At 41.8% G+C, this 26,200-nt stretch overlaps 1 protein-coding gene across 1 annotated transcript; it reads right to left on the reverse strand.

Moving 5' to 3' along the window:
* Positions 1 to 7,616: 7,616 nt before the first annotated feature.
* Positions 7,617 to 10,799, reverse strand: LOC112888413 (probable LRR receptor-like serine/threonine-protein kinase At3g47570). The gene is made up of 2 exons (XM_025954622.1): positions 8,067 to 10,799; positions 7,617 to 7,994 (listed from the first exon to the last, which is right to left on the reverse strand). The coding sequence occupies exons 1-2, from the start codon at positions 10,765 to 10,767 to the stop codon at positions 7,645 to 7,647; spliced, it is 3,051 nt and encodes a 1,016-aa protein (XP_025810407.1). The 5' UTR covers positions 10,768 to 10,799; the 3' UTR covers positions 7,617 to 7,644.
* Between the last annotated feature and the right edge of the window lie 15,401 nt (positions 10,800 to 26,200).

Below are 26,200 nucleotides of genomic sequence, written 5' to 3' on the forward strand. Positions count from 1 at the left end.
GGTACCAATTGGAAAGGCTAACAGGTACCAAATGGGCCACCACGATGATGCTGGCGGCCCCTTTAGTACCAATTGGTCTTTCCAACTGGTACCAAAGGATTTTCCCTATTTTTGCAAATCCTATTTTATTTCAATTGTTTATTACTGTTTATGCTTGCAGGATTGCTACGCGTACATAATCTATATGCTACTATACATTCATTAATCGCGTTTGAGTTAAAATAATATATGAAAATAACTAAATGTCACTTTTTCAATCATGTGACTAAGTTATTTAGACATAATAATATTTACAAATATACAGATATCACTTTTACAAGCACTAGAAATTAATGTAACGAGCATTCAATTTTGTGTGGATTACAAGCTCTCAGCCCCTCACAATGTCGATGCGGATTGTCTAGGGACTAGATGGCCATCGTGGTAGAACTCCCCTCTAGGATCCAGGATCTTCCTCAAAATGAATCCAATGAGCTGCTCCGACACAGCCACGATCTTATCCACTTGGAGAACTTCATCCTTGATTTGCATCATGTATCATTTTATAAAAATAAAGCTCGATATATCAATTATTTGCATCAGCATAATTAGAAATATATTTATGCATGGTTGTACGTACTCCTATGTGCTCCGTCATAGCCCTCCCAAAATGGGTTAGATTGTGCATGCAATCACATACATAGTATCCGTACCAATTATTTTCTAATTTTTGTCTCCAACACTAAAAAAGAAACAAATTAGTTATAATTGTATGCATATACAGAATAGTAAATGAGATATGCAAAGAGTAGCAGACCCACATACCGGAAAGTCCATTCTAACATCCAATTCATTCTTAAAATTATCATTTTTCTTTTTCACAAAAGCTCTCCACACCCTACCCATAAGAATGAAAGGTAAATGTTTGAAACTTAATCGATCCCAAAATAGTTATGTTTTGTGCAAAATAAACTTACATGTTCAATGGACCTAAGAAGTGTTTGATTTTCTCCTTTTTGTATCGCTCGGAGCCGTACACTATAACTCTACCAGTCTCCATGCAGAGTATGACCAAAATCCAATGGAAGCTGCACATATAGATATACAAGTATGTATATATATATATATATATATACAGACATGACGAGGCTAAAATGTAATAAGGTGCATTCTCTGTACAAAATGCACCCACTCTGCAGTTACAACCGACAGACTGCACTGATTGCAACTTGGAGAATAGACCGATTACAACTGGACGGAACTGATTGCAACTAGACGCGAATCATTTGCAACTCAGACGGACTCGGTTGCAACCGGACGCAAACCGTTTGCAACTCAGACAGACCCGGTTGCAACTCAATGAATCATTGCTTTTGGGCATATTTTTCTTCAACTAGAGATTCTACGTGCTTAGTATTTAGAAATAAAATTAAATATCCGGAAAATCATTCCATCAGGCCGTGCTTTCTTTTATTTAGTAAGCTCAGCCGAAGAGCCATCTCCCAAGGGCCATCGAATAAGATTTGATTAAGGAATAATACTGGGTTGGCTGTAGTTTCGGCTAATTTCTCCCTTTTTAGAATGGCTCCAGTGGTGCAAGTCCCTCGATCATGAATATGAATGGAACCTTGGACAATTTTTGGATAGGCAAAATCCCCTTACATTCCCAAACGACAATCAAACGGAGGCGTGAGACAGAGCAGAGTGAAATTTCAACCGACCCGGTTGCAACTGGATTGTCTAGTTGCAACTAGAATTGTCACAGTTGCAACCGAGAGGGTCGGTGCATTCTTATACAAAATGCACCCAGGTGCGTATATATACATATATCATTAAAGTTAATATTTATTTAGAAATAGAAAAGAGTTACGAGTTGATCAGACCTTACTCATAGTTACTCATAGTTGTAGGGTATGAATATACATGGTTTGTAATATTGTTACATTAGGGCTTTGTACGTGTTTGTCAAGTTTGCTTATAGTCATCCGGTAAATTTTTCTGATTGATAAGTATAGGATGCATGAAACCCACCCGATGCTTCTATCCTTCTCTCCATTCTACATGATACAATATAAATTAGATTGTACACAAAGAATAGAGTGTTGATTAATAAAACATAACAATGTAGAGATTGGTCGACACTTATTGAATCCAGCAAGACATGAGAGAGATGTCGAGGGCATCTCAAAGGTGTATCCATGGACATCTTCAAAGTCAATTTAGAAGTTATTGTCCCCACGGAAGAAATCATGACTGCGATACTTAACTCCAAACATGTATTGGCAGGCCTTCGAAAGTTTATGGAATTTGCACATCAACGTGGATAGGTTGATGAACTCCTCATCGGTGACGAAGGTTTTCTATACTCATATGGATGAGCAACAACGGTGGCGATTGAAAGATCATCATCTTGCCTGGTTGCCTACTCAATGGTAAAACCCGTTTCTTCCAACAAAAAATCCGTCACTTGTTGCTCTTTCTGCATCATCCGGAAGGGCTCAATTTTTTTTATATGCCTAGCTGAGGAACGCTCTTGCTACTTTGTCTCATTCTCTGGTGGGCCTTTATCAGTGTGCGGTCGTAGTGCGAGGGTAGTTTTACTGGTCTCTTAGCAATGTCGCTTAAGCAATTGTAGAACTTTTTTGCCTAGCGGTGAAGGAGGATCCACGAGAGCCGCTGTATTTCCAATAAGTTTGATGCGAGCCTTACACTGTAGAATGCAACCGTGGATGTTGGGCGACCGAAAGTATTGCCCCAAATAGAAATAGAAAATGGGGTGTTGCTCAACGAAAATAACCTTATATGCACTCATAAAATCTTAAAAAAATCATCTCTGTTAGGTGGGAGTATTTATATTCCCCTAACTCCGTTACATAATTGCTATTATACCCCTGCCTGCTCGGAATATTATACCCCTGCCTGCTCGGAATATTCGTGGTATATTCCGACCTTAGGGACATTTCCTATACAAAGGATGTTGAGGTTGTTCATCCGGATCATGTTTCTTTCATGGGATCGAAGGTAACCTCCGCTCTACCCCCTGACCTTCGGTCGGGCTTCTTGCAGCTCGAAGGTCAACGCTCCTTCAGCCCCTTCGGCGTCGGAGGTACGTTCAGCGAGGGTCCGACTCCTCCACATTGCCCAGGCACCTTCGGTTCCTCTGGGTTTTTGACGCCCATACCAGAGGTCACTCATCCCTCGTTGCCATGACCCAGCCCCCCACGAACCTTCGACACCTGAGACGCCATTCCCTGCTAGAGAGAACTATCGCGTTAGCCACCATGCGCTTTTCGATGCCTCGCCTCGCCCGTCACCTCCGACAGCGGGATCCGGAGGTTGCGATCCCCAACAGTGGAGTGCCTCTCCCAGCGGGCTCGCGCGTTCAGGGAGGGCATTTGTTCAAAGCCCATTGTCTGTGACGGCTTTTCCTCACGTCACTCGACCTCCTTGGCTCACGCCGCCGCATCTCCAGAGGTCTGGCACAACTGTACAAGTTCTTTGATGCGGAGTTCGTTGAACGTCGGTTAGGCAGCAGCGAGAACTACCACGACTTGTTGGACATGCTCCTCACGCGGCACGCCAAGTCGGAGCTCACGTGTTCAGAGATCACCAAGTTCTTCACAGTAGGCTATACATACGATCTCCAAATATAGATACAATTGCTGTCTCTGCATGCTGTGTTTTATTGGGCAACTGATATACTAATATATTTTTTTGGCATGCATTTCTATTCTTAATCCATCATATAGGACATCTTTCTGGCCGCGGGCAACACGAGTCGGATCACCGTGGAATGGGCCATGGCACTCCTACTCAAGCATCCTTAAAAGATGAGTAAGGTGCGAGCCGAGCTTGCGGCAAGCCTGGGGTCTGAGGAGTTCGTCCATGGGAGCGACTTGAACAAGCTCCCGTACGTTCATGCTGTGGTGAAGGAGACACTGCGACTGCAACCACCGGCGCCGCTGCTACCCCGAAAGGTGTCCACGGACGGCATGTCACTTGGCGGATTCGCCGTGCCAATCGGTACAAATATTCTGATTAACTTGTGGGCCACTGGGAGAGACGCAACGGTGTGGCCTCAGCCGCGAGAGTTTGTGCCCGGCCCGAAAGGTTTCTGGGCGACCGAGCACTGGACTTCCGGGGACCAGACTTCGCCTATAAGACCTTCGGTGCAGGGCGAAGGATGTGCCCAGGACTGGACTTTGCTGCGCAGTCGTACCACTTTTGCTAGCATCGATCTTGCACAAGGTGGACTGGATCCTGCCTGATGGGATTTCGCCTGAGGACGTGGACTTCAGGGATCGCTACAGCATGGTCCTGGAGCTCGCCAAGCCCCTCGTTGCCGCGCCAGTGTCGACGGTGACGTGTACAGCCCTGGATATAGCGTAAACTTCATATCAGGCACAAGTGACACGTGATTTTAGGCGGGGTGAACTGTGTTGCGCACCAGAGCACTGAACGGTGTAGGTGTGGATTGTTATGCACACGTGTTCAACATAAATGTCAAGAACTCAGCTATGTCAACCATGACATGAATTTGCTCTCAGATTGGACGCAGCCCTGTTCCCGTTTGTACTCTTGTTTTGCGAATGGTATCTTATTGTTCCTAATTAGAGTCCCTTTCTTACTGTCCCTTTCATAGCAATGTTGCTACAGGCGAAACAAATTCCTTCCATGAGTATCTGATTATGAATGGTACGTAATACCAACATAGCAATGTAGAATGAGAATTTCGTAAGTGGAGCTTGCATGGTATACATAATCCAAGGAATAGAAAGTCATTTTATTTCAGCAGGTTTACAATATGTATTTGACGAATGTCCTCACATGGATGAAGTCTCCCAGCTACCATCATGGTCTACCACTAAAGTAACCCTAAAGTTCCTTTGCTACAAATATAGCAATCATAACGACAAGCTGTACTTTAGTTTCTGGTATAATGATAGCCACCACCATTAGCCCTTTCTCATCCAACACCTCAAACCTCTTCCTCCTCGTCAAGCCCCAAATTAGCTGTTCATTGGTACTCCCTATCAAAATACAATTACAAAGAAGATAGTATTTTGATTAATACATGCTCATAATTTATAGCCTTTCAGACACATCTTGTTCACAATTTACAACATTTGATACATCCTTTTTTTTCTTGGAAAGTTAGTTTATACCATTAATCTAGCTTGTACAACATGCTCATGATGCATGTTTTGCTAACAAACCAAATGCAATCATCAATGCTTCAAAAGCTGCTAATAAACCAAATCCAATCATCAATGCTTCATCAGCAAACTGATGAACATCACCAAGCTGGAGTCTAATGACCAAGCAGAGAGATTACATGCAAGGAAGAAATAACAATGTAAACTGATTAAGCCAATCATTCATCAAAAGATCAATCAAGGGATTACTTAAAGGAAATAACAAGTAACCAAAGACTACCATACTTCTTCAGGAAAATGACACTTCATGAGCTGGACGAAACGAAGGGGAGCGACGGAGGTCGCACCAGGAGGATGACGAGGGAAAATTTTGTCACCCTTAATCCCTTTTTAGTAGTAATAATATAGATAGCACCGAAGTTAATTATTACACACGTCACCCGTCGGCCTTTCGGCCCAACGGAGGTCCTGCAGTTCATCAGGCATCAGTTACCCGTCCGTTACATACCCGGCGCCCGGCGCCGCACAACACACCCCTTCGCCGCCGCGCAGCAGAGCGTCTCGGTTGATTGATATCGTCTCGTCCACAAGGGCTGGGCATTCGGTGTAACCGACGAGTTCGGTTCTGCTTATCGGTGAAAGGAATTTTGGTGTTCGGAAACCAATCGGTGCAATTATTAAAATAGAAAAACTGACGATTTTGGTGTCGGTGTCTTCTCCACGCTGTGACGCTGGTGCAGCTACTGAATCGAACGACCAAGCAAGCGAAAACAGACAGCAAAACGAACAAGCAAACTCACTCAGCTCATCCGCCATGCGCATTGCCACTTACAGGCACTCCTGCGCTGTGCGGCCTCCGCCACACCTAGCTACACTGGGGGCTGATAGCAGCCACGCGCGAATGCGCATCGCAGAAGGCAGCAGCTACTGCCGGCCCTGCTGGGCTGGACGCACAGGATATGGTCCGGTGGGCCTAGCGCACATGCCCGGAAATATTTTCTTTATTAAGAAAGAACAATTTTTTGGTGAAGGTGGAACAATTGTTCCATTGTTCCACCTTCAAAATAATTGTTCTGCATCTCTAGAAAATGTTCTAAAATTTTTTATTTAAATATTCTCAAGTGTGGCCTCGTTTGAAAGTTCTCATCATAAAAAATCCAATTGGAAAAAACTAGAATTTGATTTAGATACTCAGTTTGGTAGATATGGATGTTTTTTCATCAAACATCGTTTGCGCGAAGTCAGAGCACGTGTTAGCCCTGCACTGCGCTGCGATGGTAGTCTGGTTGTACATGGGCTAGTAATTAATTTTAAGCCGAACAAAAGTTAAAGATCTTCCAACCATCCTTCTGCGACGATTTTTTCCATTCCTCTGCGCGCGATCTGAAGTATTGGCGGTGACCGTGAGGTTGTGTGTGATGCTGGAGGAAAGTGTTGGGTTGGGTGGGGATAAATGTGATTTGCTAGAGGGGCCGACATAGGCTATGTTTGTTGGGCCTATTTAGTTGGATGCCTGGTGGATGGCATCCGTCGGAGAAACTTCGGTTGGTTTGGTTCTTTGGTACGGTATGATCCAGAAACAGACACCAAAACCGAGAACCGATGTTTCAGAAAATCTGAACAAACTGAAATATTGGAAAACCGACATTTTGTTCAGTTCGGTTCGGTGATCGATTTTTTGGAAAAAAAAAAACCACCCTACGTCTCTTAATCAATTTATGCTGAACATGTATTGTACCGCCATAGTTGTGCAGCTTTGCACGTATATGAAGTTAATAACAACACATCTGCTAGTTTGATTCCTATTGGAATCCGCTGAGAGAACGTAATGTCGGGTTTATTCTTTATTCTGCTTTGTGCCTAATTACCCAGATATTTGTAGGGGCATAAATACATATGCACAAATATGTTAACAGTTGAGCCAACTCATTCATGGAGTGAATAATTTTGCGACTCAGAGATGTATTCTTGTAAATCAAGCATGCATATTGTTTTAAGTAGGCAAGTATATGAAGTGTTTCAGTTAAGAAAAAAAGCCAACTGGCATAGCTAATTTGTAATCATTTTTTCCGGAAACTTTGCCACTTCATTTGCAACAGGATAAACCGCCCCTAAAAAGCACCACAATTTCTAAGGGCGAATGGGAACGCGATCCACCGCTCGAAGTGCCTATTTTTAGGTGCGGTTCATATTATTGTCTGATCCTAGAAATCATGGTGATTTTCAGAGTTGGTTGATAGCATAGTTCGTCCCTACAAACTCATCCCCAGTGGCTGGTTGGATGCTACAGTGCCCATCGTTAATTTAGTTGTGAGTGCCCTAAAAAATTAGAGCGCTCATACAAATCATTTATATGATATTGGATAAAAAGATAATACTTTTTGCGAGAGGGAGAATATCGCAGAACTATGAGTGCCGTTTTACTCCCCCTCAAAGTTGTCCTAGTTTTGCAACTAATAACAAGCTGGCCACATTGGCCAATTTTGTTCAACGGAATACATGAAAATCACTATGGCTTGTGGAATGCCTCATTGATCGCAAATAGTTTGGCACAAACATCTCTCATTCCTGGTCGACCTTTAGGTAACTCCATGGAACATGAGAGAGCAACTTCAACCAATGGCATCACATATTTCTGTGCTGATATTGTTGCACATGTATGGTGTCCCTCCTGGCACATATACGGGTCTAAGACCTCACCAAGTCCATTTGGATATGCTGAGCTTACCAACCTGTGAAGGCTCATGCCATCGGTGAACATTGCATCAGTTGGTCTCATTCCTGTGAGCATTTCTAGTAGCAACACACCGAAACTGTACACATCACACCCAGTTGAGATTTTGCACCCCATTCCATACTCTGCAAAAGCAACTATTCCATGTTAGCATATCAGAATCTATTATAAAACATGTACAAAAGAAATGAACTCACCAGGTGCGATATATCCAATAGTTCCTCCCACGCTAACAAAACCTTGTGAACTAGCAAGATCCGAGGAGAGAAATTTTGCAGATCCAAAATCACCAACTCTGGCCGTCATATCATAATCCAAAAGAACATTAGCTGGTTTCAAATCGCAGTGAATTAAAGGTGGCGTCAGTTGGTTGTGCATGTAGTCCAAAGCAGAAGCCACGTCCATAGCTATTCTTATCCTCTGATCCAAGCTCAGACATCTCTTGGACGAGTTTTTGTGTAACTTTGGGTGCACCCACATGTCCAAGCTTCCATTGGCCATGAAATCGAAAACTATAGCTTTGAACTCATCGTTCTCCATGCTCACTGTGGAGCATAAGGTCACTGCTTTCATAAGATTACGATGGCGGGTGTTTCTGAGAACTGAACATTCCATAAGAAAGCTGTTTAGTGAACCAAGCTCATCGAGATGGAATACTTTGATGGCCACGAGATCTGTGTCAAACTCAAACCGGCCAATGTAGATGGAGCTGGTGTGGCTTGAGCTGATCTTATTGACGGGAGAGAGCCAGTTGGTAGCTTTAAGGATGTCACCATAGGATACCTTCTTCATCATCGTCTCCTTGTAGCATGGAGTTATGGGTGCTCTTTTCTTCAGATGTGTGACCATAAAGATTAAGATTGAGAAAAGGGCAATAATAATGGGTGCAATTACTATTAACAATAAGCGAGCATTCTTGCTTTTCACTGTTGATGTTGTGGGGCAAATTGGCAATGCAAAGATGGAGACACTTGCACATAGTTTAGTGTTGCCATACAGATTAACTACACTGATATTAAGAAAGTAGCCACTGGTCGGAACAGGCCCCTCAAAGTTGTTGTCAGATAGATCAAGTTGCTCCAGTGTACTGAAGTTGTTGAAGAAATCTGGAATTTGTCCTGTTAAGTTGTTCTGAGAAAGATCAATCTTCTGGATGGCCTTCAGGTCAATGAAAGAATGAGGAATCATGCCATCCAGCTGGTTGCTTTGCATGAGGAGGGAGGATAGAACGCGACATTGGCCAAGTGAAGGTGGAATCTTCCCAGACAAGAGATTGTGGGAAATATTTAGAATGACAAGATTGATAAAACCAATGTTTGGTATTGATCCAGTAAGACAGTTTTTTGACAAGTCCAAACTAAAAAGGGTTGTAATATTTAGCAGTTCAGTAGGTATCTGCCCGTCAAGGTTGTTATAAGTCAAGTTTAGCAATGTCAATCGCTGGCACTGTCCTAAACTTGCTGGTATTTTTCCGGTTAAATTGTTTCTATCAAGAGAAAGCTCGGTTAACTGCTGAAGATCACCTACTAATGGTGTGATCTGACCTGATAATATGTTGTGGGATAGTCTTAGAACTACCAGGGTGCTTAGCTTCCCAATGCTTGAAGGAATTTCTCCAACTATCCAGTTTTGGTCCATGGCAAGCAATTGGAGCTGTGGAAGATTGCCTATCTCTTCTGGTAGTGGGCCACTGATTCGGTTATTTCCAAGGTCTAATCTCTGCAGACTTGATGAAAGATTGCCAACAGATATTGGCAGACTTCCGTCAAGCCTATTCTCATTCATTAACAGCATTTTTAGATTGGGACAATTTGCAAGAGAGGCAATGAATTGCCAGTTATCAGATTCTAGGATGTTATTTTGTAGATCTAGTAGAAGCAAGTCATGTGAAGATCCTAGAAGTGGCACTGGGCCAGCTAATGAGTTATAGGAAAGATCGATCACTTGGAGCTTTGATGCATTAGCGAGTGATGCCGGAATGGATCCGTTAATTATATTACCCGAGGTGATCAATTTTTCAAGGATTGGTAACGAGTTGCCAATTCTGGATGGTATCGGTCCAGTAATACTATTGTTGCTTAAGTCAAGGGTTCTCAGTGATGAGATGTTATAAATTCCGGCTGGGACATACCCAAATAGGTTGTTACCTAAATTTAGCACACTAAGGTTCCAAATTCTACTTAGAGTTTCTGGAATTGATCCACCTAAGGAATTTGTGTAAAGATCTATTTCTCTGAGGGAAGAAACATTTCCTAGTGATGGAGGTATGCTTCCTGAAAGATTGTTCTTTGCAAGGTTAAGAATCTGCAGAGTTTCCATCTTATAAAAATCTGGAATAGATCCAGAGAGTGAATTCCTTCCAAGATCAATAACAGCAAGTTGAGATGAGCCATTGAACAGACTAGTAGGGATAGTTCCAGACAGGCTATTACTTGTCAGGTTTAGCACAGTGAGTGACGAGCTAGTTGCCAAGGAGTTGGGGATTAAACCAGTAAGACTGTTGTATGCAAGTATCAGATCCTGGAGCTGAGGAAGTGTGCCCAACTCCTCAGGGATGCCTCCAGTAAACGAATTATTTCCGAGATCTAACCGTGTTATTGAACTGAGGTTAGCAAGAGAAGACGATAATACCCCACGCAGCTGTAAAGAGTTCAACTGCAGTGAAACAACGCGGAGCGGAAGAGCCTTACCACAAACGACCCCTTTCCACCTACAGTAGGGTGTGTCGTGGGTCCATGAGCTCAGGACGCCAAGGGGATCATCGGTGAGGCCTTGTTGGAAGGAGAGGAGGGCTTCGATCTCGGATTTGTTGGTCGATTCTGCAGCTAAGATTGCAACAGGATTGGGCAGGAAGATGAGCTGATGAACCGCGAGAAGGAAGATGAGTACACGGGCCATCTCTCCACGCTTGAGTAGTGCTTTTTTTTTCCCCTTTTCTTTTCTGGGATTACTTGGTGTGTAGATTTCGCTATAAATCATGCGTCCCCTGCTGTCGTACGCAAAATTAAGCCGTGTGCTACACGCTTGACTTGCTCTGCAGACCAGTTGGGATGACCAATAAGTGGGTGAGAAATGCCACGGGAAAGCAACAAAGACTTCTAAAAGAAACGTGGTCAATGTATGTCGTCTATGCTAGCCAGTGCTCTATTTAACTAGGCTTACATAGGACTTAAAATAATGAGCCGCTGATATTTTACCACCATGCGCTGCCAGATACACGGAACAATCCGTACATACTTTGCATATGAAGCTTCAGAAACTAAGCTTCAAGATTTATCAATAATGTATGCCAACGTGATTATCCATAGTTCACGTTTTATCAAAAAAATTATCAGATTTTTACAAAGTTTATTCTTATTTCTCGTAGAGCTTACCTAATTTAGGAAGCTTCAAGATTCTTTTTTCCCCGAACACCTAATATACTATTTGAGTTCATCGTGTCCTATTTTATCTTCGAGATTTTCTTTGAGAATTTTGAATGCCCGAGGATATTTTCTAGGTTTTAAAATAATTTTCAAGTATTCTTGGATTTGTTTTAAAAGGAATATCCTTTTCCCGAAATAAAATAAAATCCTAATCTTTTTGGTTCGGGCTGAGTCGTTCCCGGCCCAGTCCACTCCCTCCCGCCAGCCCAGGAGCATGCCAGCTCCACCAGCCCATTCAGCATCGTGGATCCTAACGATTTTTTTGTTATTTCGTCTTCCAATATTTAAGATTCGTGCAACGTATAGAATTGCATCTGATGCCCAGCAGCGGGCAACAACGTGCGCGGGCGCAACGGACAGGACCTCAGCAGCAGGCACCTGAGGTAGACACGTGTCGCGACACCAGTGGAGGGGCGTGATTGGAAAGCTAAACAGGTTCCTAGCTTCAAATGATCTTTTCTCTTAAACCATAAATCCGATTTAGAATCCATTTGAACCAGAATATTCTTTGAAATTAATGGAACAAAATAAGATCCAATATGTTATTCTATTTTTTATTTTAAAGTTTCAACATTTTAATATACTGTTTCAACATTTGAATAGGTCATTTCAACATATGTGGTATACTATTTCAACATTTATTCTAAAAATGTTGAATTAGTTTAACCAAAGTGTAGGATTAGTGTTTTTGGAATGTTGAATCAATTCGAAAAAATGTTGAATATGATATCATAAGAATTAGAGTAGAAAATAGAAAGAAACTAGAAAGAAGCGAAGCACCATGCTCATGGTTGAGGCTTCCAGCGTTGACGGCAGGCAGCAAATCAGAGTACCAGACCTAAAGATAGCATCCTATCTATCTTCCGGAGGCTCCAGTCAACATCGCCCCCTCCTCCCTGATGTAGCTGATAGGCGGGCCACCGCCGACAGCTCTTCTCTCCACCGAACCGGTCTTGGGCGTCGACCCCGACCCGGCCACAGCACGCGCCTAGGCCGGCTTGACCACTCCGCGCGTCCCCTTTTAGCCGCGCACAAATCGCTGCCTCATATCATCATTCCGCACCCGCAGCCGCTAGCCCACACCCCCCAAGGAGGAGATCGGAGCAGCAGCAGCCGCCGGCCTTTGGCCATGAAATCCGGACGGACGGCTCGGTCGTCGTCGGTGCTGAGGACCACTACCACAAGCTTCCCCATGACGAGCCGAACCAGTCCAGACGATCTTCCTCGGCAACCACTCGCCGGAGCTCCTCACCTGCGTGGTGCCTTGATCCGCCCGCGAAATCCAGGCGCTTCAGTGGTCGTTGGCATAGATTGCCACCACTTCGAGGTTCCCTTATTCGCCGAGCCGTGCTCTATCCTCCGGTCGTCATAGACGAACGGCCGTCGGAGCACCGCCACCACGAGCAGCAGAAACCAGCCACTTCTCACCGATTTCCAGCCGTGCTGAGCGCCCCTGTCCCTGTCTCCCTCTCCCGAACCGCTCACCGTGACTTCCCGGCCGCTGAATCGCCGACGAGTCTGACAGCCAGGTCCGCCGGCCGCCATGGTCGTGAACCATGAGCTCTTTGCAGTAAGACCCCCAATATTTCTTGTTTCTAGCGTATTTCTTAGAAAACCCCTGGATCTTCTAGATCTTCACACCCAAGTCGTAGCTCTGTTCTTTTACACATCTAACCTCGGAGTTCTCAAGTTTCATGAGCACTGTTTAACAAGTCTTGGGAATCTTCTTTGCTAGCCAATGGAATCTATGTTTAGTCACGTTTAAGTCTCCAGGACCCTTACAACAATCTATGTAAGCTATAAGTACAGAAGCGTAGTTATACCGTAGATTGTGTTTTTTTAACTAATTTAGAATTAATTTAATTAATACCTAGTTAAACTACCAGTATTTTCAATTAAAAGCAAATTAGAGTTCTAACCTGGTTTTCATAATTAATGTTAAATTGATTACACCAATATTAATGAATTTTCTATAAAACTTGTTTAATTTGAACACGAATCATAAATTTTTAAATTTAGATGTTCCCACCTACCTTTTATTAGCTAGTTAAATAGTTAATTAGCCTAGTTTATATAGGACTTAATAAATAAAATTTGATTAAGTGTATTTCGTTTTTATAAATATAATTTAATTGAGTTAATTCTAATATTGGGTATTTATTGCTTTTCTTAATTAAAATAAATTCAGCATATAGTTTTTTTCTGTTGTAATTTAAATATTCCGTAACTTTTTAACCGTAGCATTTCTCGCGTAACCTGACCCATCCTTTAGTTTGCTCCATTAATATTTTTCTTTTAATTGGTATATTGTTTTTAGTTGCGCTTGTTTAGCCTATTTTCTGGTATGTTTATGCTCAATACTTGTTACGAATAGAAAGGAACACGGTTCGATAGTTATAAAGATTAAGAATTTGAAGAATAAGAGTTGAAGAATCTAAGCAGCTATTATCTGGAATAAAGATAAGTATATTGCTTGTTCATAATTTTATCCTAATAATATTTATTTGTTTCGTATGCATGCAAGCATTGATATGATGGGACCTATTTACTTTGTCCGTTATCCATGTCCTTGAAGCCGGGCTTACTTTTAATGTCTGGGTAGTACACTTAGCTACTGTACTTTAGTTATGAGTTGTTTAATGATGATGAACAATACCTGAGTTGTTGTAATACCCCAGGCGCTGCACAAGTCCAAGATGTCACTAAACGTCCCTTCCCACATGGCCGAGTATAAAACTCGGCAGAAAACACCTGTAAACAATGTAAATACGGAAGCAACAACATAAAATGATATTTAAAGATAAACCATACATTATCATTTAAAGAACACCTTAAAAAGGAACAAGAGAGAAAATTCACCCACAACTCAAGATTAAGAGGACATGAAGGTTCACCACAACGGTCTGCTCTATGCCCATGATAGCAAGGCAAGCGTTTCATTAATATTATAATAGAAAGGCAACGATGTGATGAAGTGCAGCCAATCCCCCGTTCCTTTAAGAAAAGCATCAACTTAAACACCTAGAAAGATAAAGAGGTGTGAGAATAAATCTCAGCAAGCAAACTGCTTTAACAAATTATTTAAAGTACAAGTTGTTTAGGCATTAATTTAAATTTAGAGACATGATAGAAAAGATAAACCTGAATTATTTACGAAGGTCATCCTCATGTTAAATAAATAAATAACCAAAACCACTTATGAACTTCAGAATAAAATTGAGGAAAATCTCATATACACTTCCATGATAATGAACAATATTTAGTTAGATAAACCACGATGAATGCAATGCAATGCATATGCCATGTCCACTACCTTCATACCTAACAAGGTATGAAGCTGCATGTACTCCTCCTCGGGCAACATACGATGTTGTACCGGTACGGTCGTGGCTATAAGACAGCGATATCCACAAATGTTGTGAAAAATGCAATATGATGCAATGAAGTGATGCACAGCAAGTAAGCTTATCATTTATACCGCATAGAAAAGCATACTAATTACTTCATAAAGGAATAATTAAGCCACAAGTCTTATTATACAAACATATTAAAATAAACCAACGAATAAATTAATCTTCAATTAAGGATAACACATTGCTTAAGTTTGGTTTCTGAAGTTAGAGTGTAGGTAGAAATAAACAAGAAGTTAAACTGCGACGAAACATAGCTAGGTTTACTTACCTTCTCCGAATTACAAGAATGTGAGCTAAGCACAGTCTAAAGGAGGAGCACCTGTGCACATACAAAACAGCACCAGTACAAACATACAAAGATATTTAAACATCAATTAAAGCATTCCTACGCTCAAACCCGACGTACAAAACAAAGCAGCAAGCATAGCGTTTGGTTAACCACAGTAGTGTTGCTTGTCTTTTCTGTATATTCAAATCTACAAAGCAATGATAGCAAACAAATTATTTTAGAGATGTACAGAAATAGACCTAGAACTTCGCTTCATAACTCATATATAAATTATAATGTTAAGGTAGCCTAAACCTTAACTGAACATCACTGATATTTTTCTGACAGCAGAACAGGACGTACCAACAAATAAATTCATATCTGCAGCTCTACAGATGGTAAAATTGTGAACCATATACCTCTGGAAAGCTTGTAACATAAACTAAAGCACTACTTTACTTTGGGTAGCCATTGTCTGCAGCAAGGATGCCTAAGACCGGGAAGAACTGAATACTGTCAGAACAACAATGCCTTTACCAGCAGCCCTCTTGTGATTTCAATATCTCCAAAACTACTGCTTTAAAAATTATCAATTACCACTCCGAGGAATGATAAAGGAATTATCTACAAACTGAATAGATCTAAAACTGTTCTGAATATTGACAGAAAACGACAGTCACAAGGAAAAGGCCATATCTCCTATATTACTCATCCTAAAATTGCAATTCTTGATCCCAAAGAAAAATAATGATGTCCTCTGCATAAGTATGAACTTTCCACGAATTTAACCGGCCTAAAAACAGTAGGGAACCTCGGTACAAAGATAACTGCACACACTGAAAATTTCTAGGTGTCCAGAAAACAGTCAATTCAACAATTTGGCGAGAGAAGTTGAACGCGAGAGAGAAGAGACTATATCGCGAGTGAAGTCGATCTGGAGAATGATCGGGAGACGTGCGTGGTCAAAAGAAAAGCAGAGGGGGTACGATGGACAATTCACATCCTAAATATATATGAAAATAAAATTAGAAAAGAGAGGAAATACATCCAATAGCAGTAGAATCAAGTTGCTCATGTTTGGAGTCCTAATTTTACGATGTCAATGTTACTGATGATAAAATTATGAAGCGCGATATTCGGAGTCCCAAAATTGCAATTTCTCGCGAAACGTGCGGAATAGTAAAAGTGCGATTACTGTTCGCATGGTTACTGTAGCAATAAATTCCATTAAGGTAAAATATCATAACTCTTTGATCCTAGTTCCAAACGATGCATATGAGTAGTCAAACGGATTGCATTCGGCGAGATCTTGGCATCCGTGCTCTCGAATCATCTATTTGGCTAGCGAATAAAAAACTCAACGTTTTGGTCTCTGTTCAAGTACCCAATTAACCAATTAATAAATAACGTATTCCAACTTGCAAAGCGTATTTTGCTCCAATACGCATTATTCACGCGAAGAACCAGCCACCAAAATCCGAAACTATGTTTTTGTTCTTAGCTAAACATGTAAAATGACTCTTTAAAATTCTGGGTGTTACAATTATTTACTGCTCCATGGGTTTGTGGGCTTGTTTAATGATCATGATTAATTAAATCATGGAGTGATCATCTAGGATAACAGTGCAACCACAAGAACTAATGGGCTCTAATCTTAGCTAATTAATTAGATATCTCTAGTTTCTTAGTAGTCGTTCCAACGCGCGTGCGCTGAGGGGGGTGGGGAGGGGCTATGATGAGGGGTTCGCTGCGTGCTAAGGGTGTACGACTTGGGGGAGGTTCACTCATGCAGCTACTGAAATCTTAGTGGACTACTGATTTATTAGAGAGTCTTTGTAAAGGTCTTGTAGTGTACCCATGCAGTCATACTTTGGAAGTGTGATGATTGTGCCAGGTAACATGACTTGTGGGTGGGTGAAGATGTATAACCTCTGCAGAGTGTTAAAAAATAATATATTAGCCGTGCTCACGATCAAGAGTGACCTGGTTTCTCGCATGAAAACTTAACTAGAATCGGTGTTATTTAATTGAGCCATCCTTATTTTGTTATTGTTTATCTCTATGTTATCACTGATGTGGGTTGGAAAATACTTATATTGTAGTAATTAGGTTGCTAATAATATAATGTTCATTAAAACGCTACCCGTAGTCAGCCAGCCAACCGTAATCCTTGTTTCATGTTATTTATTTATTTATAAATGTACCACGTATTTATTCTTTCTACATCAATGTTGCTCAGAAAAGAAAATTGCTGCGAAGTTTTTTGAAGATGTTGCTGAGTTCTACGCATACGCAACCCCCGGTCAATTGCTTGTGAAGTGTGGAGCCATCATTTCTAGGATAAGCTACGTATCTTTGATAGACTTTTAATTGTTGTAGTTCTCTTTTTTGTGATACTATTGCTGATTATTTTATTATGATGTTATTGTCTATATGAAACTTGATCATAGCATATATATAGTTATGCATTCGGTTTTTAAAAACCAGGTGTGGCAGATGTTGGTCTTTTTAAAGGGCACGGATAAAAGTTCATACGTACAAATATTATTGTAACTTTCATCTGAGAGTATTCCATAGCATCATATCCAGAGGGAACATAAGTGTATTATCTAGGGTAGAGGGAACATAAGAGTATTACAGAGAGAGTTTCCGATAGCTAAGAGTCTTAAGATAAGTTAGAATTATCCTAATTGTTTACTTCTGGCACCGGCGTCTCCTTAGATATTGCCAGGTTGCTCCGACTTGTAGCTCTATGATGTACCCGGATGTGGAGGATTACGAAGGATGGACATGGCTGTCACCACCTGCTGTCTACCTTTACAAACCGTGGTGCACACAACAAACAAAGATAACCCCTAGTCTAGACCCCATGTGTGCACTATTGATTACTATTGTAGCTTCGGCCAAGAACTTTCTTCTTTATTCGGAGTCTTAGAGTAGAGCATACACAAAACTAGTGAATGATGAACCTGCAAGCAGCTAAAGACAGAACTTAATTAGATAAAAAATTAAAGCAAATAAAGAAAACATTCGTTGAGGTACAAGTTTGGAGAAGAGTGCCGACAAACTTGGCACTTCCCCAAACTACCCCTCACCCCTCTCTATTTTCTAAGCAATATGTATCAGCAACAACGCTAAACCTTTGGAATGGAGCTTTTGATCTTCTTGTGGTGTCTTGAATGAGAACCCCTCCCTTGTATTTATAGCCTGCACTAGGTTGGTAACTGTCGCTTAAACTGCCACAACCGACTTTAGGACAGCATTAGGAGGCGACATGTGGCGACCGGAGGCGAGAGGTTCTTGAGAAAGATCATAGGTAAAGTCTCTATCTGTCCCAACGATGAAAGGGAGATCTTGATATGTAATTGCTACGCTTATGTTTAAGATCTCGTTATCATAGAGCTATGTTGATGAATGCTTAATTTTGCTTGGTGAGCATTATCCATAGGGTTGCATTGATCTTGATTTTTGTTAATCCTTTGTACATCATCATAGTGTGCATGTGTAAGCATCTAAGCCCTCAAGGTATGTTTCGGTGATTAATGACAACCATTATTGTGACTAATGAGTTTGTGCAGATTTATAGATCATTATCGCTCATTTGGTTATATGTCAAAAGAGGCCCCTAATTTTCATTATTCAAAAAGGCGATCTCGGCATTCAACTCAATAATATGTCAAGACTAAGTATCTTTCTAGTCCTAAGTGTCATAAGGTTGAGAAGGACACTTAGGTTAGTATAGGTTTTATAGTTTTGTAGTGATCGCACTATTAAGAGGTGTTTAGGCTTAGTAACTTGAGCATGAACATGATCATTTGAAAATGGATGCACACAATGGTCACTCAGATTTCTAGAAGCTCAAATAAGTGGTTCTCAACTTATATCTCAAGAAGTATTTGGATTTCATTCAAGACTCAAGTCAGAAAACACAAAATCAGAAAAATCCTTAACACCGGTTTAACCGACGCCTCAAGTTTTCTATACGTCGGTTAAACGAGGTCAGCAGAGTCTGGACAAGTCTATACACCGGTTCAACCGACGATATTTAAATTTAACGTCGGTGCAGTTGTCCAGTGAATTGGTTTTCAGTTGATCAGTGGACAACTACATTCACCGGTTAAACCGACGCTATTTGAAAATGGACGTCGGTGCAGTTGTCCAGTGACTTGGTTTTTCAGTTGTTCAATGGATGACTACACTCACCGGTTAAACCGACGCAACGACGGTTAATCTGCCCAAGCTGTAACGGCTAGTTTTCAGAAGGGGCAGTTTACATTCACCGGTTAAACCGACGATGACTACTGGAGGGACGTCGGATTAACCGGCGCTACGCAGTTTTCTGGCAGCTTTTTCTCCAACGGCTCTATTCGTGTGAGCTGCCTATATATACCCCTCCAATGGGTCATTCTACTACTCTTGACACCAGGCAACACCCAAACACACATACTATAGTCAAGAGCCACCTTGAGCTTCATCATTTCATACACTTGTTCATTCAATCATTCAAGAAGCAAGATTAAGGACTTGAGTAGAGAGAAGCTTGTGTGCATCCATTCTTGGTGATTGGTTCTTGCTCAAGTGAAGGCCTTAGCTTGTTAGTCTTGGTGATTGGCATCACCTAGGCGATCTTGGTGATCGAGGTGATTCTCGCGGAGCTTGCCAAGGATTGTGGAAGCCCGGAGAAGAAGATTGTACGTGGCTTGATCTCCACCACACCGGGATGGTGAACGGAGACTCTTAGTGAGCGCCCTCGTCTTGGTGACTTGGGAGGTGACAATACTCTTTGTGAGTGTCACAACGTGGATTAGGGGTGTGTGCCAACACATCGATACCACGGGAAAAAATCCGGTTGTCCCTTGTCCACTTTACTTATTCAAGCATTATCTTTCATGCAATTCATTCATGTGCTTGATTTAGGGATCACTAGTTAGCTCTACCTTGCTAGGCTTTGTCTCTTTTTATCCTTCCTAGCTTGCGTAAGTAGTTTAGTTGCCCGGTTGGTGAATTGGTGACTTTCTAGTTTTGCATAGGTTAAGGTTGCTTTATCTCGTTTTAGAAATTGAAAAAGGCCCAATTCACCCCCCCTCTTGGTCCATCGATCCTTTCAATTGGTATCAGAGCCTCGTTGCTCATTTGGATCATTAGGCTTCACCGCCTAGAGCTATGGCCAAGATGGGTGGTTCGCCGCCTCACTTCGAGGGCAAAAATTTTGCCTATTGGAAAGTTCGCATGGCCGCATACCTTAATGCGATTGCCCCCGAAGTATGGTTGGCAACTAAAGTCGGGTTCACCGGAGATCCCACCCCCGAACAATTAAAATGGAATGCTAAAGCTAGAAATGCAATTTTTGAAGCTATTAGTGAGGAGGTCTTTGCTAGAGTAAATGGCATGGACCTAGCAAGTGATATTTGGAAGGAGCTCATTGAAATTCATGAAGGTTCCACCAAAGTTCGTGAGCAAAAATATCACTTGTTTAGAGCTAAATATGATTCCTTTAAAATGCTAGCTCATGAAAATTGCAATGATATGTATTCTCGCTTGAATGTCATTGTCAAGGACATTAATGCACTTGAAATTTCCAAAATTGACAGTGCATCCATCAACCGCAAGATCCTCATGCTCCTCCCGAAGCCCAAGTATAACATTATCAATGCTATGCATCAAAAGGAGGATCTCGCCACAATGGAAGTAGGAGAACTTGTGGGCGAAATTCGCGCTCATGAAATGAGCATTCTTGGTATGTCCGAAGAGCCAACATCAAGCAAGTCAATTGCTCTAAAGACCAAGACAAACAAATCCCGCAAGCTCAAGATGGTCAAACAAGACTCAAGCTCAAGCAATGAAGAAGATGATCATCATGAGAGCTCATCCGATGTTGAAGATGATGGAGAACTTGCTCTCATGATGAGAAAGTTCACACGCTTGAATGAGAAGATCAATAAGAAGGGTTTCAACTTTGACTTCAAGAAGGGAATGTTCCGGCCAATGGATGTCAAGAACAAGATTTGCTACAATTGTGGTGAAAAAGGACACATCCGTCCAAATTGCCCCAAGCCGGACAAAAGAAGCAAGGACAACAAGAGTAAGCATTGCCATGATTCAAGCGATGATGAAGAAGAGGAGAGGAAGAACAAAAACAAGAGATTTGGGAAGAAGAAGACCCATGACAAGAAGACCAAGCTCTTCCCAAAGAAGAAAGGGCACACCAAGAAAAGTTTCTTGGTTGAGAAACAAGAGTGGGTGACCGATGTCTCATCAAGCGAAGACTCAAGTGATGAAGAAGACATTGTCACCATCGCCCTCACCAATGAAGAACCATCTCTACCTCCGCCTCCTATGTGCCTCATGGCAAAAGGTAACACCAAGGTATGTGAGGTAGATAGTGAAGATGATAGTGATGAAGAGCTTGATCCAAATGAATTTACTAACCTCATCAATGAGTATACATCCGTCATCAAGAGGGAAAAGGGCAAAGTCAAAATTCTTGAGAGCACTCATGCCAAGTTAGAGCTTGCCCACTCCGACTTACTTAGTAAATACAATGACTTGCTCAAAAAGCACAATGAGTCACTTGTACTTGCTAAGCAAGTTGAAGAGAGCCACAAAAAGCTCAAACAAGAGCATAGGGAGTTGGATCACAAGTATCAAGAACTTGAATTTGCTTATGAAGTAATTAACCCAAGTTTTGAGAAAGTTGTTCATGAAAAGGTCAATGCTTCTACTTCATGTGATGACCTACTCATTGATGCATATGCCACTAATGTTGTGCCCAAGCTTGCTTCTTCTAGGGAAAAGGAATTGATGGATCAAGTGGCAAGCCTCAAGAGTAGTGTGGAGAAACTCTCAAGGGGAGAATACATCCACAAGGAGATTCTCTTTAACAATGCCCGTGACTATGGTAAGAGAGGTCTTGGTTCATTTCCGGAGCCAAACATGGCTACAACTCCTTCTCCGGAGATCAAGACAAGCTTCATCAAGGAAGTTGGCTCATATTGCCAACATTGCCAAGTCACCGGGCATCACACTAGGGAGTGCACTTTACCATCACGTCCTCTTCCTAAATTACCCAAAAATTACTCATCAATGTTCCAAAATAATCATTTTCTCTTGAGTAAAGTGAAGGGCAAGGTGAAGGCCAAGTTCATTGGCAAAATTGCTAAGGAGTCGAAGAAGAAGCTCCCCAAGCAACTTTGGGTCCCAAAAGCTCTTGTCACACATGTGCAAGGCCCAAAGCTTGTTTGGGTTCCGAAAACTCAAAAATAAATTCTCATGTGTGTAGGTGAACTACAAAGCCGGTGGAAAACATTGGGTACTTGATAGCGGTTGCTCTCAACACATGACCGGCAATGATAGCATGTTCACCTCACTTGAAGACCCCAGCGATCATGAACATGTCACCTATGGTGATAACTCAAAGGGGAAAGTCTTAGGTTTGGGTAGAATTGCAATTTCAAAAGATTTATCCATTTCAAATGTGTTGTTTGTAGAAGCACTTAGTTTTAATCTTATTTCTATTGCACAATTATGTGATCTTGGACTAACGTGTGCCTTTGTCAAGAATGGTGTTGTAGTGACTCATGAAAAAGACAAGTCATTGGTATTCACGGGGTTTAGGCATGGCAATATCTATTTGTTGGATTTCTCTTCAAATCAAACAAGCACCATGACTTGCCTCTTCACCAAGTCGTCTCTTGGGTGGCTTTGGCATAGAAGAATTGCTCATATTGGCATGAGCAACCTCAAGAAAGCCCACAAGAAAGGGATGATCACCGGCATAAAAGACGTCACTTTTGACAAGAACAAGCTATGCAAAGCATGTCAAGCCGGGAAGCAAGTTGCAACTCATCATCCTATCAAGACGATGTTGTCTACCTCCAAGCCGCTCGAGCTACTACACATGGATCTCTTTGGTCCAACTTCATACAAGAGCATTGGTGGTAACCTCTATTGCCTAGTAATTGTTGATGATTTTTCACGTTACACTTGGGTCATGTTTCTAGGCGATAAGGGTGAAACCCCGGAAATCTTCAAGTCATTTGCAAGAAAAGCTCAAAAGGAATACAATTCCCCAATCGTGAAGATCCGGAGTGACAACGGCACCGAGTTCAGAAATATGAAGATTGAAGAATGGTGCGATGAAGAAGGAGTCAAACATGAGTTTTCCGCCACCTACACGCCTCAACAAAATGGAGTGGTGGAAAGAAAGAACAAGACACTCATCACCCTAGCAAGAGCAATGTTGGATGATTATGGCACGTCCGAGAAGTTTTGGGCGGAAGCAATCAACACGGCGTGTCATGCATCCAACAGAGTGTATCCTCACCGACTCCTCAAGAAAACTCCATATGAGCTCATCACCGGGAGGAAACCAAATATATCATACTTTCGGTTCTTTGGTTGCAAATGCTTCATTTATAAGAAGAAAAGGCTCGGTAAGTTTGAAAGTAGATGTGATGAAGGTTTCTTTCTTGGTTATGCATCAAACTCCAAAGCATATAGAGTATTCAATCAAACCTCCGGGTTAGTTGAAGAAACATGTGATGTGGAGTTTGATGAATCTAATGGCTCCCAAGAGGAGGTTGTTGGCTATGAAAATGTAGGGGATGAAGAGATTGAAGAAGCCTTAAAGAAGATGTCCATTGGGGATATCAAGCCGGAGGAGGTGCATGAAGACAATGATCAAGGGGGAGGAACTTCCTCATCTTTGCCAAACACCTCCACGGCACCCCAAGTGGATGAAGATCAAGATAAAGTTGATCCACTACCTCAAGAAAATGTATCAACGACAACACCCCAAGTCCAAGAACAAGAAGAGCAAAATGTTCCACCACAAGCACAAGTCACTCATGATCCACCCCAACAAGCATCCACGCAAATACCGCTAGTGAAGCATGGTCGCATCTCCAAGGATCATCCAATAGGTCAAATCATTGGTAGTCCTTCCAAAGGAGTAAGAACTCGCTCTAAGTATGCTTCATTTTGCGAACATCACTCGTTTGTTTCTTGTATTGAACCCACTAGCTTAGAGGAAGCACTTGAGGACTCGGATTGGGTGATGGCCATGCAAGAAGAGTTGAACAATTTCACCCGCAATGAAGTATGGGTCCTCGAAGCTCCTCCGAAAGACAAGAACATCATCGGCACAAAGTGGGTCTTTCGAAACAAGCAAGATGAACATGGGGTGGTGGTACGCAACAAAGCAAGACTTGTGGCAAAAGGGTTTTCTCAAGTCGAAGGTTTGGATTTTGGTGAAACTTTTGCTCCGGTCGCAAGACTTGAAGCTATCCGCATTCTTCTTTCTTACTCTTCACATCATAATATTAAGTTATATCAAATAGATGTGAAAAGTGCTTTCTTAAATGGCTTTATTAACGAACTTGTTTATGTTGAGCAACCTCCCGGGTTTGAAGATCCGAGGAATCCCAACCACGTTTTTAGGTTGCACAAGGCACTCTACAGGCTCAAACAAGCTCCAAGGGCTTGGTATGAGAGGCTTCGTGACTTTCTAATCATGCAAGGCTTCAAAATCGGGAGGGTGGACACCACTTTGTTCACAAAAGACGTCAACGGGGATCTTTTCATTTGTCAAATTTATGTTGACGATATTATCTTTGGCTCAACTAATGATTTACTAAGCCATGAGTTTGCTACCATGATGTCTAGGGAATTCGAGATGTCCATGATTGGCGAATTGACTTTCTTCCTTGGTTTTCAAGTCAAACAAATGAAAGAAAGGACATTCATCTATCAAGAAAAATATACTAAAGATATCTTGAAGAAATTCAAGATGGATGAATACAAGCCAATTAAGACTCCCATGGCTACAAATGGGCATCTCGACTTGGATGTGGACGGTAAACCTGTTGATCAATCCCTCTATCGTTCTATGATAGGGTCTTTGCTTTACCTTACCGCATCTAGGCCCGATATAATGTTTAGTGTGTGCTTGTGTGCCCGTTTTCAAGCTAACCCTAAGGAATCACACCTTTCTGCTGTGAATAGGATCCTTCGGTATCTCAAGCACACTCCAAGCATAGGTTTGTGGTACCCCAAAGGCGCTAGCTTAGATCTCTTGGGATACTCGGATTCGGATTTTGCCGGAAGCCGTGTGGATCGCAAGAGTACCTCCGGGGGTTGCCACTTGCTTGGGCGTTCTCTAATTTCTTGGTCGAGTAAGAAGCAAAATTCCGTGGCTTTGTCCACCGCGGAAGCGGAATATATAGCAGCTGGTGCATGTTGTGCTCAAATTCTATATATGAAGCAAACCCTTTTGGACTTTGGTGTGAAACTAGGAAGAATACCACTCCTTTGTGACAATGAAAGTGCCGTAAAAATTGCCAAGAATCCGGTTCAACACTCTTGCACAAAGCACATTGATATTCGCCATCACTTCTTGCGTGATCACGAAGCCAAGGGGGACATTTCCCTTCAAGGTGTGAGATCCGAGGAGCAATTGGCGGATATTTTCACAAAACCTTTAGACGAGAGTACCTTTGTTAGGCTAAGAAATGAGCTTAATGTGTTAGATGCGGCAAACGTCATGTAAGTTGCCATGTCATATAGAAAAATGCATACATATAGGACACTTGTCTAACCATGGTAAGATAGTGATGAGTAAGGGTTTAGCTAGAGGTGGTGGTCCACTTGTTTTCCTCTAGGCTTGTAGAAAGGCTCATCATGATGAAGCTTTCCGTGGGATCAAACTTGACAAGTAGATTTTAAATTCTCGTCATGCATTTGCTTGTCATATAGTTGTGCACCTCATGTTTACCTTTCTTTCGCATGTGATTGTAGTTTGCATTATCATTGCATGCGTAAAGGTCACAAAGGAGATCACTTGATGAAAATGAGACTTGTTTTACGTGCAAGATCTTAATTCATGAGAAGTGAAAAGAGTAATGTGTTAGGTGCGTTATTGCCTAGTGAGGAATGTCATGGTGAGTTTGAAGCTTTCCTCCTTCAATATTCCTATGACATGGCTCATACATTTTAATTTGGCGCTCTGTCTCTCTTGCGACTTTTCCTTGATTTTGAAAAGAAAAACTATTTAAGTTATTAAGCTATCCTATTTACTTTGAGGGGTAAAGTCGTCTATGCAAGTCCATTAACTTGAGTTTAGTTGAATCTTATAAGTTCATTGGACTTAGCATAGAAAAGTGAGTTGAGAGAGGGTTTTTGGGTTCACCGGTTAAACCGACGTTCAATGGATTTATACCCATCGGTTT

The sequence above is a fragment of the Panicum hallii genome, chromosome 4 (genome assembly GCF_002211085.1).
Source record: "Panicum hallii strain FIL2 chromosome 4, PHallii_v3.1, whole genome shotgun sequence".
In the NCBI taxonomy this organism is placed as follows: Eukaryota; Viridiplantae; Streptophyta; class Magnoliopsida; order Poales; family Poaceae; genus Panicum; species Panicum hallii.

What these genes read in the sequence shown, in the direction of transcription:
- LOC112888413 (XM_025954622.1), bottom strand. Translation starts at nt 10,767, where the DNA reads ATGGCCCGTGTACTCATCTTCCTTCTCGCGGTTCATCAGCTCATCTTC. An exon ending in TATTGGATATATCGCACCTG is followed by an intron (nt 7,995 to 8,066) that starts GTGAGTTCATTT and finishes TTGCTTTTGCAG; the next exon opens with AGTATGGAATGGGGTGCAAA.